Raw genomic sequence first — 14162 nt, 5'->3', positions numbered from 1 at the left:
GTGTGAGGGGAACCTTTACCTTTACCCCACCCACCTTAACCCGAAGCCAGGAGACTGTTTAGCTGTTGTCTAGCTCGGGCCAATAGATGAGCCAGGAAGCCTTCTGTTGACAGGTGAAGGCCAAGGCTTAAGCAGACTGAAAAATGTCACCATAAGCCTTTGGGGGAGGAGCGTTTTTAGAAGCCCACCAGCGTGGTAGGTAAGCTTTTCCATCGCTGTAACAATTGGCCCCCGGAGAGAAGTGCTCTCCATTACTGTTCTTATTGGCGTGCATCTTGCATTTCGGGATCTTAATTTCTCCGCTGCGTTCGAAGGCAGTGCAAATGGCCTCTGATTGCAGAGCACTTTTCAAAAAATAGATGTTAAAAAAAACAACACACAAAAAAAACCCCCCAAACCCGAGACAGAGCCTATCTTGCAGATTACAGGGCACTTTTCTTGAGTATGGCAAATTGCTCTGATTTAGAATGGCAAAGGCAGAAACTCACAGAATGAAGTTTGCTCCCCTTCCTGTGTGTCCCCCCCCTCTCCCTTCCTCGCCCCCCCCCCCGCCCGGTCCCCTCACAGCCTTTTTTCGCTTACCAAGCTCCACTTCCCGAAGAGAAGGAAACCGTTTAGAATGTCAAGCTAACCAGATTGTTGCTCTTTTCCCTTGGTGTGTTTGTGTGCGTGTGTTTTGTCTCTTAATTGTCAGGCCAGCCGGGGGGGGGGGGGGGCCTTTTAGGAGCAAGATAATCGATAGTGGCTATTTTAGAAAGAATGCGACGAATGCAACAGGCCACATAATGAAACCTGGAGGGTGTTCTATTTAATCCCCCAGAGAGCATCCTCTTCCCCACTCTGTCTGCATGCAGCTCGGATGGTGTGTATGTGTGGAGGGAAGGGGGGAGGTGTGGAATCTGCACATCAAGGGTTCGAGCACAGAGGAGGATGCGGTGAAAATGCTCCCCTGCAAAAAGGAAGGGAGAAGCAGCCACCAAATCAGGGTCAGTCTGTCTCTTTTATCTCAGCTGTATTTTTAAAAAACTCAATTCCTCATGGCGTCCTTCTCATCCCGACGATGATTCCGTCTCCTGCAAGGGTCTAACTGAATATCTGCTGTCGTAATCCCAAGGTTTGACAGCTTCCCAGCACAGGCCTGATTTGTGCAGGACTGAGCTAGAGAGTAGATAGTTACGCTACGCTTGACTTTTCATTTTTCCCTTAGCCCAACATTGCTCGCCATCCTTTTTACTGAAGGAAGGAAGTTCTAAATATGCTGCCTGGAGCTGCTACGGGAAAGGCAGGGTCTGAGCCATGATTGATAATATAATGCACTTCAATCCCATCACTTAGCTCGTTTGGTAAAAGGCAAACTTTGCTTTTATTGAAACCTTTTTAAGTAGGGAAGTTCTAATGTTTCCTTCCCCTGTTTTTTTGTCAGCACTTTGGTCAAAATAGCATGATGTCTTTCTTTGCTTACTGAATTCATGAGATTGATGTTTATTTAGTTCTATGTGCCCAAAGACTAGCCACCCAGCATTTCTCTCTTTCTCTCTCTCTCTTTCTCCCCCTCCCTCTCTCCCCCTTTCTTTGTCTCTGTCTCCTTATCCTCCCTTTTCTCTCTCTCTCTGTATCCTCTCTTTCTCCCTCCTTCCCTCTCTGTCTGTCTGTCTGTCTGTCTGTGTCTCTCCTTCCCTCCCTCCTTCTTTCTCTCCCTCCCTCCCCCTCCCTCCCTTCTTCCCTCTCTTTCTCTGTGTTTCTCTCTCTCCCTCCCTCCTCTTTTCTCTCCCTCCATTCCTCCGCCTCTTTCTCACTCACTCCTTCCCTCTCTTTCTCTGTCTGTGTTTCTCTCCCTCCCTCCCTTCTCTTTTGCCTCCCTCCCTCTCTTTCTCTCCCTGTCTGTGTCTTTCTCTCTCCCTCCCTCCCTCCCTCCCTCCCTCTTTCTCTCTCTGTTTGTCTCCCTACCCCCTACCCCTCTCTCTTCTCCCATTCACAGATTTTATGCCCGAGATTCTGGTCTGCTGAAGTTTGAAATCCAAGCAGGACTTCTGGGTCGACCCATCAATCATACCGTCCGGCGCCTGGTGGCATTTACCTTCCACCCTTTTGAACCCTTTGCTATCTCCGTGCAGCGGACTAACGCGGAATACGTTGTAAACTTCCACATGAGGCACAGCTGCACGTAGTGTTTTGCTCTGCTGAGGACACTGAATAGAGACATCAGGGGGGGTGGGGGGTTGTTCGTTCACCGATACCCCGAAGCCAAAGTCAGGCTGAAAGAAACCAAAACACTAAAGCCTCTTTGGAGCGATTCTGTTTTAATCCTGCGGTGTTTGCGTCTCCCAGGAATGCTGGTGCTGATGGATCCATAACCGTCTCGAATTTCCTTTTTTCTCAGGTGTAAGCCGTTCTTCTGTCATTCAGCACAAACCAAACAGATTATTTTTTTAAAGTTCTTTGCTCTGATACTTGACTTACTACTACGTCTACTAGGAGTACTGCTGTATAGTGGGCAGGAGTAGGGTGGGGGCTTCATCTGAATAAGCAACAGGAAACCCATTTGTAGCAAGCCATTTCTTAATTTCCTCTCTCTCTCTCCTATCACTACTGTATTCCAAGAAGGTTGGTTGGTTCCTTAGTGGGAGATAGCAATAGCAATAGCAAAAGTGAATAAATAAAATAAAACGAAACGCAAGAATTTCAAAAAAAATTTACACCTGGGAGGACATTTTTATATGCTCAGAATGGTAGGCTTTTGTCTGACCTGGAAGTTCAGGAAAATACAAGTAACACGGAGAATAAAAGTAACACGAAGAACGAGTGTGGTTTGCTCTTTGGTGCCCTTTCTTTCTCTTGCTGTTGTGGCCCGCCAGTGGCCAGCAGAGCTGGCAGCAGATTCGGACAGTGAGGAGGTTGGGAGGGAACATGGGCCAATCCTGGAGGCCGGGGAAGCCTCTGATGAGGGCTCTGTGTCGGAGGCAGAGAGGGGGCCAGGACCATATGCCAGTCATCAGCTGCCTTCAGAGTCAGACATCAGTGAGGCAGAGGAACAGCTGGAGCCTGTTCCCAGTGTGCGCATGCGCAGAGCTGCCAGACAAAGGGAACAGCTAAGGAACAGGGGTCGACTTGGGAATAAGGCCAGAGGTGGACGATGAATGGCCCCTCCCAGAGGAAATAAAAGAGGAGCGGAAGGGGAGTGGAGTTTGCAGGAGGCAATTGGTTTGCTTAATTGGTTCTTGACTCTCCGAGACTCCTTGCCAAGTTTTGCAGATATCGTCCTGGCAGCTCTCCAAGCCAGATAAGGTCTGTGACTGTAAATCCTCCCTTGAAAGACTTTGCTGGATGTGAATGAGCAGAATTCACAGTCAATTAATAAAAGGATTTTTTTGCCGGGACAAGGTTTTTGCTTCATGCTCTTGGGAAACCTTGGTCACAACACTTGCTACATTTGAAAGGAAACAGCAAAGCTGAATGGACGTGTAAAGAGGACCTTGGTAGCTTTTGGCTGTTAGGAGAACTAGAAAAGTTCCCACGAGATCGTCTGAAGAGGATCGACTCCAACATTTCTTCACTGATATTAACCTTCCGGATTTGAAATTGCCTTGTGAGTTGAGTCACCTGGTAAGACAAGTCAAAACAGGTGACTGGTTGAATGCACCTGGACCTACGTGCTAAGCTTACTCACAGGTTGTTGTAAAGATACAGATTCTTTTGCCTTCATCATCACTCCTAAGGACCACCCAAATATGTTTATATTAACTTCTTAGCAATGTTACGCAAGTAATTTGTTAGTCCCTGCTTCTAGAACCGGAGTGTCAAACTCGATTTATATTTAGGGCCCCACATCAAGGTAGGGGACCCGGTGGCTCAGTTGCTGAGCTTGTCGATCAGAAAGGTCGGCAGTTCGAATCCCTAGCACTGCGTAACAGAGTGAGCTCCCGTTACTTATCCCAGCTTCTGCCAAGCTAGCAGTTCGAAAGCATGTGAAAATGCAAGTAGAAAAAATAGGAACCATCTTTGTTGGGAAGGTAACAGCTTTCCGTGAGCCTTTGGCGTTTAGTCATGCCGGCCACATGACCACGGAGACGTCTTCGGACCGCGCTGGCTCTTTGGCTTTGAAATGGAGATGAGCACCACCCCCTAGAGTCAGGAGGAACGACTAGGAAAAATGTGCGAGGGGAACCTTTACCTTTGAGGTTGTCTTTCTCCTTGGGGGGACTGGGATGAGTATGGCCAAGGTGGACATGGCCAGCTTGACATCACTCGTGTCAGGGGCACCTGTGGTGTCCCGAGCACTCTGCCAGCGAAAATGGGCTCCAAGCTGTGTTTCGATTGCGGTGGCTTCCTGTAATCATCTGCCAGTGAAAACAGAGTTGAGGAGGGGGCTGCACGCAGTGCTGCCAAGCTCCGTTTTTGCTGGCATAGGTACTGCAGGCCGGTCCTTTGCTGTTTCCAGAGCAGTCCCATGGGCCAGATCTAAGCACTCCCTGGGCTGGATTCGGCCCCGGGGCCTTGAGTTCGACACCCCTGCTCTAGGATCTCTCCCCCCCCCCTTCAATTTCAAGCTCTGAGAAGAGCCCTGGAATTTCCTGGTGATCTCCAATTTAAGCCCTAATTAGTTGTTGATCTTGATTGGCTTTTTTCAATATCAGCCATGGTTGGTGAGGGGGCTACTTCCCGATGATCACGTTCGGTTAAATAAGACATAATTGCGTTTATTTAATTCAACGCAAAAGGCAGCAGTTAAGAAAAGAAGCAGCAGCACTAAACGGAATTCAATATAAACACATTTGGGTTTGCAAATTGGACGAGATTGTCGTTTGCTGAGCAGTGGTCGAAACCAAGTCAGCTGTATACCAACCTATCTGTCACTGTTTTACAAAAGACAATGACAATTTATGTGAGATGTAAATGGGAAATTTAATGAGACAAATGATAGCTTAGATGTGTTTACCTTCATCGGTTGACTCCATGTTATTTATTGTTTTGTTTTTACAGTTGATCGGAGCTGAAAAGACTCAAAGCAGTTAGGTAGAATGCTATGTTTCTAAGGAGCCCAACCAACTGCTTTTGGAAAGAGATGAGATCAACAAAATCAGCTGTTCCAGACTGGTGCTTATTGTCCCCTAAATACATAGATGTTTTAGGACAGGGGTCAGCAACCTCAGGGACCACTAAATTCATCATTTCAAATCCCGCGGACCACTAATATGATCTGCCTAATGACCGGCTGGGTGGGCGTGTCTAGGTGGTCATGTGACTGGGTGGGCGTGGCCAACTTGGTGTCACTCACATCAAGGGACACCTCGCCAGCCTCTACTCGCCTATCCCCTCTCAGCCACTCTTCGCCTGCCCACCTGGGCTCCTTAGGACCCCAACAGGAAGCCGTTGTTGGAGCTAAGCAGCCACCATGAGAAAGAGTTGGCAAAGCAGCCGAGGAGGAGGCTCAGCAGAAGCACCTCACTGAGGACTACGAGCATAGGCTTTTCTAGAAGAGGGAAGACCTGCAGGAGTGCAAAGGCAGGTTCCAGGCCATGATGCAGTCCCACTAGAACAAGGCCCTCCAGCTCTTTGCTTCCAGCGGTGCTTCCCTCCAGCCTTCGCCCAAAGCTTTGGGAGGCTGAAGCAGATCCTAAGTTGGAATTTCTGCCCCCCTCCGACCCACACAAAAAGACTCCGAAGGGGGAGACTCTGCAGCAACCCAAACATTCATTGCATGTGTCTGTCCCAGGGGCCGTAATTTGAGGATCCCCAATTTAGTACAATATAAAAAATGCAAATAATTTTTCTGCAGACCACCAAAATTCTCTTACAGACCACCAGTTGGTGACTTCTGTTCTAGGAGATTTCTCTTTAAAACATCCTTGAATTGGCTTTGATTTTAGAGTGGTATTGTTAAGAAGGAGTTGCTTATATCTTCCCTTGACATGCTGGTTTCCTGATCAAAACTAGCTTCCAACTATTTGATCACACCTTCCAGCATCAAAGTTTGTCACAAAAGAATTGTAGGGGAGGGTGTCCCTTGAAGTCTGCTTTTTTTGAAGGGGGACCTTCATTAAGTTTGTAGGCACAATGAATTGATACCACTAGAGTAGAATGTTTGTAGCTCATGGTTGAATTGTGGGGTCCTTGGTGCTCTCTGAGCTTGGTGGTTTCCTTGCAGACATTTTGTTATCCAACTCGGTAACATCATCCGTGCACTGAGGACAATGGCTTCCTACAACGTGCCGAACTACAAATTACTCTAATCTCTTTTAGCCTTAGTCTAGTGAACTGGTCGCTCTTGTCAGCTGAAGGCTTACAACTTTGTAGAAAACTGAGCAGCCCTTTTCTACCACTCTCATTCCGCACTGCCTTCCTGTGATTAAAGATATAGCTTTCCAAGTCAGGTAGCCATCTCCAATTGGCCGCAATCACATTTATCGACAATGAAATTCTGAGGTTTATCTGTTGTGTCTGTTGATCTCGAATTTGCAAGCAGCAGAGATCGGGAAGAGGAACCCCAACTGTTACTACATCAAAGCAGTAAATGCAGTTCGGGAACGGTCTTCCATTTTGCTCGTAGGGCCGGTTTATGCCCTCTGAAGGCTCCGGAGGATGAAAAACGACCCAACGGACAAACCGGAAGTCACTTCCGGTTTGCTCATAGGTCTGTTTTTAGTCCTCCAGAGACTTCAGGGAATCCTCCTGAAGGTCCCTGAAGGCTCCGGAGGACTAAAAACGGCCCTACGAGCAAACCAGAAGTGACTCCAGTTTGCTCATAGGGTCGTTTTTCATCCTCCGGAGCCTTCAGGGAAGCCTCTGGAAGGCCCCTGAAGGCTCCGGAGGACTAAAAACGGCCCTACGAGCAAAGTGACAGAGAAAGATTAGACACCAGGTCTTTCAGCTGGTAATAAGGGACATTCTTGCTGGCCCCTGTTAGTAACCATCCATTTAAATCTCTAGTTGACGTTTCAAATGCCAACCACGTTTGAAGTGGACTGAGCTGGCACACGTTAAAGAAGGTCCGGACTGAGTCAAGGCGACTCGTGACACCCCAAAGCCGTCAAGACTGACTCAAAGATCAATTAAAGAAGCGGCGAAGCTGGCAGGGGCCTACCTGAACAATAGTTGTGTTGCCCGTTGAGTGGCTCTTAAGTGTTCCCTGAATGTTTTGAAAGATGGCAACTCAGAAAGTAGCATCCAGGGTTCCTTTTTTAGAAAGGGCACTGGGAGAGGATGAAGGAAGACTGGAGGTTTCTTCACTCATGCCGATGCTGGCATGGAGCTCTTGACAACTGCAGTATCCATGGCAACTGGGAGAAAATGCCCTGCCAGATCTGATGTCCAGGCTGCAGAAGTGAGGAGTTGGTGATGTTGGTAACGGTAAAGCAAAAACAAAACAGCACAGAGCCACGGTTACTTGTTTATTTTCTTTGCTTGCGAAAAGACATGTTTATTGTACACATCATCACAGCGTTCACCAAAAATGCTAAATTTAGTGGTTGGTTGAATTTGTTTCTTGGCTTTTCCCATTATATTCAACCATAAACTAACCAAGAAGAAAAGGACTATTGATGGTCAGCTGCCATAACTTCTACCGTGTATAAACTTCTTCGGAGACTCCCCGACCCTCTCTGCCATATGCCAAATAAAGTAAAAATAGACTAACATCTAGGTGGTTAAGAACATTAAGAAAACTAAGATCATGACATCCGCCCTTCTCAATTCCTGGCAAATAGATGGGGAAGAAATGGAGGTGGTGACAGATTTTATTTTCCTGGGCTCCAAGATCACCGCAGATGGGGACTACAGCCAAGAAATTAAAAGACATTGCTCCTGGGGAGGAAAGCTATGGCAAATCTAGACAGCATACTAAAAAGCAGAGACATCACCCTGCCAGCAAAAGTGTGTATAGTCAAGGCGATGGTTTTCCAATTTGCAATGGATGGCTATGAAAGTTGGACCATAAGAAAAGCTGAGCGCCGAAGAATTGAGGCCTTTGAACTCTGGTGCTGGAGAAGATTCCTGCGAGTCCCTTGGACTGCAAGGCCACCAAACCGGTCAGTCCTAGAGGAGATCAACCCTGACTGCTCTTTAGAAGGCCAGATCTTGAAGAAGAAACTCGAGTACTTTGGCCACCTAATTAGAAGAGCCTGGAGAAGAGCCTCATGCTGGGAAAGATTGAGGGCAAAAGAAGAAGGGGACAGCAGAGAAGGAGGTGGCTGGATAGAGTCACCGAAGTAGTAGGCATGAGCTTAAATGGACTCCGGAGGATGGTAGAGGACAGGAAGGCCTGGAGGAATGTTGTCCATGGGGTCGTGATGGGTTGGACACAACTTCGCAGCTAACAACAACAAACCACGTAGATTAGGTCCACCAAACAGACCCAGAAACCTAACCAGATTTAGCATCCTTGGAAACAGCATCCAGGAGTAGCCAGTCCTATCACCACAATTGAGCCCAACATTTAGGTTGCTAAGTGAGTAATTTGTTAAGTGAGTTTTGCTGCATTTTACGACTTTTCTGGCCACATTTGTTGATTGAATCTGCAACCACCATAAATGTGAGTCAGTTGTGAAGCATCCAAATGTAAAGCATGTAAAGCATGGTCGTAAGTGTGAAAAATGGACGTAAGTCACTTTGTTCGTTGCCATTGTAACTTCAAAGCGAACTGTTGTAAGTTGAGAACTATCTGTACTCTACTCGACTTGGTTAAGCGAGTTGTTGGACATGACTAGCGAAACCTAGCACTGCACGAATTATATTCTGTACATTCTGAACTTTAAAACCATAGACATTATCCAACTACAGATACAGGTCTAATGATCTTCAACAACCCTTATTTGTTACAATTCATGAAAAGTGGCTTATCACAGCAAAGGTTTCATTTGGACAGGGCTGTTCTCTAGTCTCATACTGTTCTGACGCAGCCTTAGCAGAAGCAAGAAACAGACTCCCTGTCACGAAAAATCCCTCTTCATTTACCTCTTGTGAATTAATTGCAATCACCCACAGAAAAAGTCCAGGCAAGAGTCCTTCAAGGAGTTAACTGCAGTAACAGACCTTATCAGTTCCTTGCGATAATCCGAAAGGCTGCAAATTAAGTTCTGGAAAGCAGACTTTGATGCACAAAACACAATGAGCGAAATCTTCAGAAATACAAACTCCTACGACAACCACTGTCCTTTCCTTCTATTTATTCCCCAGACAGGGAGGGGCCATTCAGCGTCGACATGTGCTTTGCTTCCTGAGTTGACTCCTTGTCCTCCGTTGCTCACCTCTCCTAACTGCTCTGCGCATACATGCATCTGGAAAAGGCCCCAGCTGTTCTTCTTCCTCACTCATCTCAGCCTCCAAAGGCAGCTGCCTCTCCAGTGGCTGGGAAATGTGAGGACAGCCCTGGCTCTATCTCTGTGTCTGACGCTGAGCATCGATCAGAGCCTTCCCCAGACTCCAGAACTGGCCCAGGTTCCTCCCCGGCCTCCCCATCATCTGAGTCTGCTGCCAGCTCAACTGGCAGCTGGCGGGCCACAACACGTACCATGCTTGAACAGTTCAGTAAAACCTCTTAACTGAAAGGCAAACTTTGTGTTTGATGGCGGGATTGTGACAAAGCATGGCAATCTACTCCAAGTAAAAGCCAAAAGTTGATCTGTTCCCTTATTTAATTCCAAAGGGGAATTAGTTGTAGTTTTGAAATTAAGGATCACATTTAATTCCTTTTTTTCTTGTTTTATTTATATAACACTCAATTTTCATAAAACAGTGCGTATTCTGAGTACAATTATATTCAGATCATCATATTTATACATCTTCATTATATTTAATCATCACCATCATAATAATAACATTATAATACACTAACTTTTATACTTAATGTTTAACATCATCTTCTTTAACGACTCTCCTCTATACCATCACCCCCCCTTTATATCTCCTCCTTTCTAACTTCTGTTTCTATTATCTAGCCATTGATAAAATGTGTTCCATATCAAAAAAATATTCAGTTTCTTTTTTATCCTTAATAGCAAGTGTTAATCTATCCATTTATGCACAATCTAATATTTTTTTTAAAACTACATTCTTCTCAGATGGAATCTCATCACTTTTCCATTGTTGCACAAATACATTTCTAGTTGCCCTTAATATATGCAAAATCAAATATGCAGTCTTTTTATCATAGGGCCAACAAAAATATCTCTGGTTTCAGGTCTATATGTAGTTTTATCATTTTTTTTCCAGCCTGGTGTGTATTTTTGTCCAATATTTCCTTGCTCTTGGGCACGTCCACCACATGGGGATCACATTTAATTCTTGCATGATAAGCAAAGACTCACCTCCAAACACTTGGTGAGGCCAGAGCAAATTGATTTTAAATTTAAATTAAACTAAACCAAATAAGGCTAATAGGTTTATTTCTCACGGATCCAGTAGCTTTCCTCTTTTATCACATAAAAAAATACAATCTAGTGACAACTTTTGAAGAGATTCCAAGAGCTGGAGCTATCTATAATTAAGAGCTGAGCCTATCCAGCCTTGGGATTTCAGATCGTGCATCACATTGAATTAATTAACTCGCAAGATCTCCAGGCAAGAACAATTAGATCAACAAAGAATTGATTTCTTGGTTCTGAGGTGTAACTTTATGGAGCTCCCCACCCCTAAACCCTCTGGCAAATTTAAGAGATGGGTTTTGCTCCCAATTATGCTTGGCAAATAGGAAGCTCATTGAGGATGTGGTAGATGGCAAAACGTACAAAATTCCCGCGATCCAAGTTAATTGGAAAACATTTAAATGAGGAAAGTCTTTAAGAACAGCTTGGGAGGTTGGTGGGATCAGGTGCTTCATCAAAAAAAAAGATGGAAGAGGGGCTTATCTGTACCTTTGGACACAATGATTTATTTTCCAGGGAGAGATGGCCAACATCTGCCTACCTCTTATCCTTGTTCCAAGTTATCCAAAGTAGGGGTATGTTTTGTGATACATATCTTGGGAGATGAGGCAGAGGCTTCATTTGTTTTCACAGTGAAAAAAATAACACAGCTTGGCTCTAAGGCTCACCTTATAAGTTAATATTTTTTGCTTCTTTTAATCCCCACCAAATTTTGCCTGAAATTGGAGAGCTGACAAACCTGTAAACAGATACTCCTGGACTTAACTACAGTTAATTTAGTGATGGTTCAAAGTTACATTGGCACTTAAAAAAACTGGAGTAGAGTAGAGTAGAGTAGAGTAGAGTAGAGTAGAGTAGAGTAGAGTAGAGTAGAGTTCTTTATTGGCCAAGTGTGATTGGACACACAAGGAATTTTTCTTTGATGTATATGCTATCAGTGTACATAAAAATACCAAGATACATTCGTCAAGAATCATAAGGTACAACACTTAATGATAGTCATAGGGTACAAATAAGCAATCAGGAAACAATATCAATATAAATCATAAGGATACAAGCAACAACTTTACAGTCCTGCAGTCATAAGTGGGAGGAGATGACTGATAGGAACAATGAGAAGACTAAGAGTAATAGTAATGCAGCCTTAGTGAATAGTTTGACAGTGGTGAGGGAATTATTTATTTAGCAGAGTGATGGCATTCAGGAAAAATTGTTCTTGTGTCTAGTAGTCTTGGTGTGCAGTACTCTATAGCATCGTTTTGAGGGTGGGAGTTGAAACAATTTATGTCCAGGATGTGAGGGGTCTGTAAATATTTTCACGGCCCTCTTTTTGACTTGAGCAGTGTACAGGTCCTTAATGGAAGGTAGGTTTGCAGTAATTGTTTTTTCTGCAGTTCTGATTATCCTCTGAAGTCTGTGTCTGTCTTGTTGGGTTGCAGAACCAAACCAGACAGTTATGGAGGTGCAGATGACAGACTCAACAATTCCTCTGTAGAACTGAATCAGCATCTCCTTGGGCAGTTTGAGCTTCCTGAGTTGGGGCAGAAAGAACATTCTTTGTTGTGCTTTTTTGATGATGTTTTTGATGTTAGGTGTCCATTTTAGGTCTTGAGATAGAACCTAAAAATTTGAAGGTCTCTACTGTTGATACTGTGTTGTTGAGTATTATAAGAGGTGGTAGTATGGGAGGGTTACTCCTAAAGACTACCACCATTTCTACGGTTTTGAGTATGTTCAGTTCCAGATTGTTCTAGTCGCACAACGAGGCTAGTTGTTCAACCTCCCATCTGCATGTGGTATCATTGTTGCCTCGAATGAGACCAATCACTGTTGTATCATCTGCAAACTTCAGTAGTTTAACAGATGGATTGTTTGAGATGCAGTCATTGGTATAGAGAGAGAAGTGAAGTGGAGAGAGCCCACAGCCCTGGGGGGTTCCTGTGCTAATTGTACAGGTACCTGATGTGATTTTGCCTAGCTTTGCCTGCTGTTTCCTGTCTGTTAGGAAGCTTGTGATCCACTTGCAAATGTGTTCAGATACCACTAGCTGATTTAGTTTAGTTAGAAGAATGTCCGGTAAGATGGTATTGAATGCTGAACTCACCGTTTTTCACATGATCATCGCAGCATCCCCATGGTTATATGATCAAAATTCAAATGCTTGGCAACTGACTCATATTTACAACGGTTGCAGTGTCTTGAGGTTATGTGATCCCTTTTTGAGACCTTCTGACAAGCGCAATCAATGGGAAAGCCAGAGTCTCTTTCCAACAACGTTACTAACTTTTAACAAGTGCAGTGATTCACTTAACAACTCTGGTGAGAAAGGCCGAAAAATGGGGCAAAACTTTACTTAACCAATGTCTGACTTAGCCACGGATATTTCGGGCTCAATTTTGATCCTAAGTTGAGGACGATCTGCATTTTTATTTATTTTACTTTTATCTTACCTTTGTTATTTTTATGAATAACTCAAGGCAGTGGGCCTACCGAGTAGTGCTTACTCCTCCTATTGTCCCAACATAGCATTCCTCAACTCAACTCGCAGCGATCCCTGTGAGTTGAGTTGAGTTGAGTTGAGCTGAATGGAAGTTCTACAAAGAGCGCCAAAATAGCCATTTCTGACAAACTGCCCAGGAAAGTTGGTGACTGCAATCATATTTTTTTCTCTTTATCCAGAGATCTGCCACTACAGGGCCAGCCATGAACTTAGAGCTAAGCCGTTGAACATTCGAGCAAACAAAACACTGGTGTTTGCCAGGTTGCACTTCACAAGTAAAGTTGAATCCTTTTAAGCTGCGAGGTCTCTTGATTTAAGCCCAGGCCTGGAACAGCAACGGGCTGGGTTACTAAACGTTGTTGTATTTTTCCACTCTCCTGTTTTCCAACCGCATTCTGATCAGCAAACGTTAGCAGGTGGCGATATGTGTAATCCTTCGTGCGACGCTTGACTGATTGTGTTTGCAGGACATGGTAACTACGGTTTACTGAACTAATTCAATTGCTCGGGTCCGTAGAGCACCCTGAGTCACAAACTAGCCGATCCCATTTTAGACTTGCACGTTGTGAGAATATGGCTACGAGGCTGGTTAGTTCAGGGAAACGACACGGCTGTTCAACGTGCCGGAAGAAAGAGTCAGCAACCTCTCAAACTGAAGGAAAAGAATATGGAAGTTACATTTGCAAGCTGGTGTTGAAGAGCATATTGCGCATCTTTAAGACTTTGCCCCCCAATTCTCTCTTTTTTTTGTTTTCACTCTTGGGGTAGGCCCAGAGACACCATTCTGCTGATGATCAATTGCTGGTGGGAAAAAGAAACTGGGAAACATCCTGCCTTCAGGTTCCTTTTGTAGACGTTTTGGAGGTATCTGAATCGGATGGAGTAGGGAAAAGGAGGCAGCCTGAACTGCCAGATTGCAGGCAGCTGGCAGTCAGCAGAAGTAGCCCGGTCCTGCTTCACGGGGCTAGATTTGGGCAAGAGGCTCCTGTTGCTGCAGTTTTTCGCCAGCGTACAGGATTTAGGCAGTCAGGAAATTCAGTGTAAAGAAAAAGTTGAACCCAACCTGCATCAACCAGTGTATTATAGATCCTAAGAATGCAGGAGGCCCATAGCAACGTTAGTTCTGGGGAGGAAGGGAGGGGGTTGCTCTCCCCTTCGAGGTTTTTGAGAATTAAAGAAGTGCTGTGGTCCATTACTAGGGGACTGGAGACTAAAACATATGAAGAACGGTTGCAGGAACTGGGTATGTTTAGCTTAAGAGAAAGAAGGACTAGGGGAGACATGATAGCAGTCTTCCAATATCT

General features: G+C 44.9%; 1 protein-coding gene across 4 annotated transcripts in view; it reads left to right on the top strand.

Annotated features, from left to right (window-relative positions):
• The window catches only part of DET1 (DET1 partner of COP1 E3 ubiquitin ligase), a 47669-nt gene that overhangs the window by 13831 nt on the left and 19676 nt on the right, over positions 1 to 14162 (top strand). The window contains exon 5 of one of the 4 annotated variants that reach the window (XM_081964832.1): positions 13038 to 13159. The exons of 1 other annotated variant lie outside the window; for it this stretch is intronic. In XM_081964832.1, coding sequence (XP_081820958.1) covers positions 13038 to 13065 — 28 coding nt within the window. In that variant the 3' untranslated portion in view covers positions 13066 to 13159. Of the gene's footprint in view, positions 1 to 1978; positions 2932 to 4980; positions 6411 to 13037; positions 13160 to 14162 lie in introns of those variants that run through there. 2 more of the 4 variants (XM_081964833.1, XM_081964830.1) reach the window with 2 other exon arrangements.

Source organism: Natrix helvetica, assembly GCF_964273705.1.
Source record: "Natrix helvetica genome assembly, chromosome: 12".
Classification (NCBI taxonomy): Eukaryota; Metazoa; Chordata; class Lepidosauria; order Squamata; family Natricidae; genus Natrix; species Natrix helvetica.
This window is presented reverse-complemented; position numbering and strand designations above follow the sequence as displayed.